We start from the raw sequence: 533 nt of genomic DNA, 5'->3' as shown, positions 1-533 counted from the left end.
AGGGGGGTCTCCCACCCCGCACCATGGCCGAGCCGCCTGGCTGCTGTGAACGCGTTGCCATCAACGTGGCCGGTCGGCGTTTCGAGACCCTGGGTCGGACCCTCCTCCGTTTCCCCGACACCCTCCTCGGAGACCCCCGGCGCCGCCGCCGTTTCTTCGACCCCCAACGCCGCGAGTATTTCTTCGACCGACACCGGGGAGCCTTCGGGGCCGTCCTTTATTACTACCAATCCGGAGGGAGGCTGCGCCGACCCCCCGACGTCCCGCTGGACGTTTTTTTGGAGGAATTGAGATTTTATCAATTGGGACCCGAAGCCGAAGATCGCGTCCGAGAAGCCGAAGGTTTGGGGCTGGAAATGCCGCGGCCGCTGCCCCGAGGTCGGCTCCGTCGCAGGGCTTGGCTGCTTTGCGAGCATCCCGAAAGCTCCCCGGCAGCCCGAGCCGTCGCGCTGCTCTCCGTCCTCATCATCCTCGTCTCCATCGTCGTCTTCTGCCTCGAGACCCTCCCCCAATTCCGGGCTGGGGGCGAAGTG

At 65.9% G+C, this 533-nt stretch overlaps 1 protein-coding gene across 1 annotated transcript; it reads left to right on the top strand.

Annotated features, from left to right (window-relative positions):
• Nucleotides 1–6: 6 nt before the first annotated feature.
• Nucleotides 7–530, top strand: LOC104916121 (potassium voltage-gated channel subfamily A member 7-like; the record flags this gene model as incomplete). The annotated part of the gene is made up of 1 exon (XM_010727102.1): nucleotides 7–530. A coding segment is annotated over exon 1 (507 nt), but the record flags the coding sequence as incomplete, so codon positions are not given.
• Between the last annotated feature and the right edge of the window lie 3 nt (nucleotides 531–533).

The sequence above is a fragment of the Meleagris gallopavo genome, unplaced genomic scaffold (genome assembly GCF_000146605.3).
Source record: "Meleagris gallopavo isolate NT-WF06-2002-E0010 breed Aviagen turkey brand Nicholas breeding stock unplaced genomic scaffold, Turkey_5.1 ChrUn_random_7180001870163, whole genome shotgun sequence".
Taxonomy (NCBI): domain Eukaryota; kingdom Metazoa; phylum Chordata; class Aves; order Galliformes; family Phasianidae; genus Meleagris; species Meleagris gallopavo.
The sequence above is the reverse complement of the archived record's forward strand: the minus strand, read 5'-3'. Positions and strand labels throughout refer to the sequence as shown.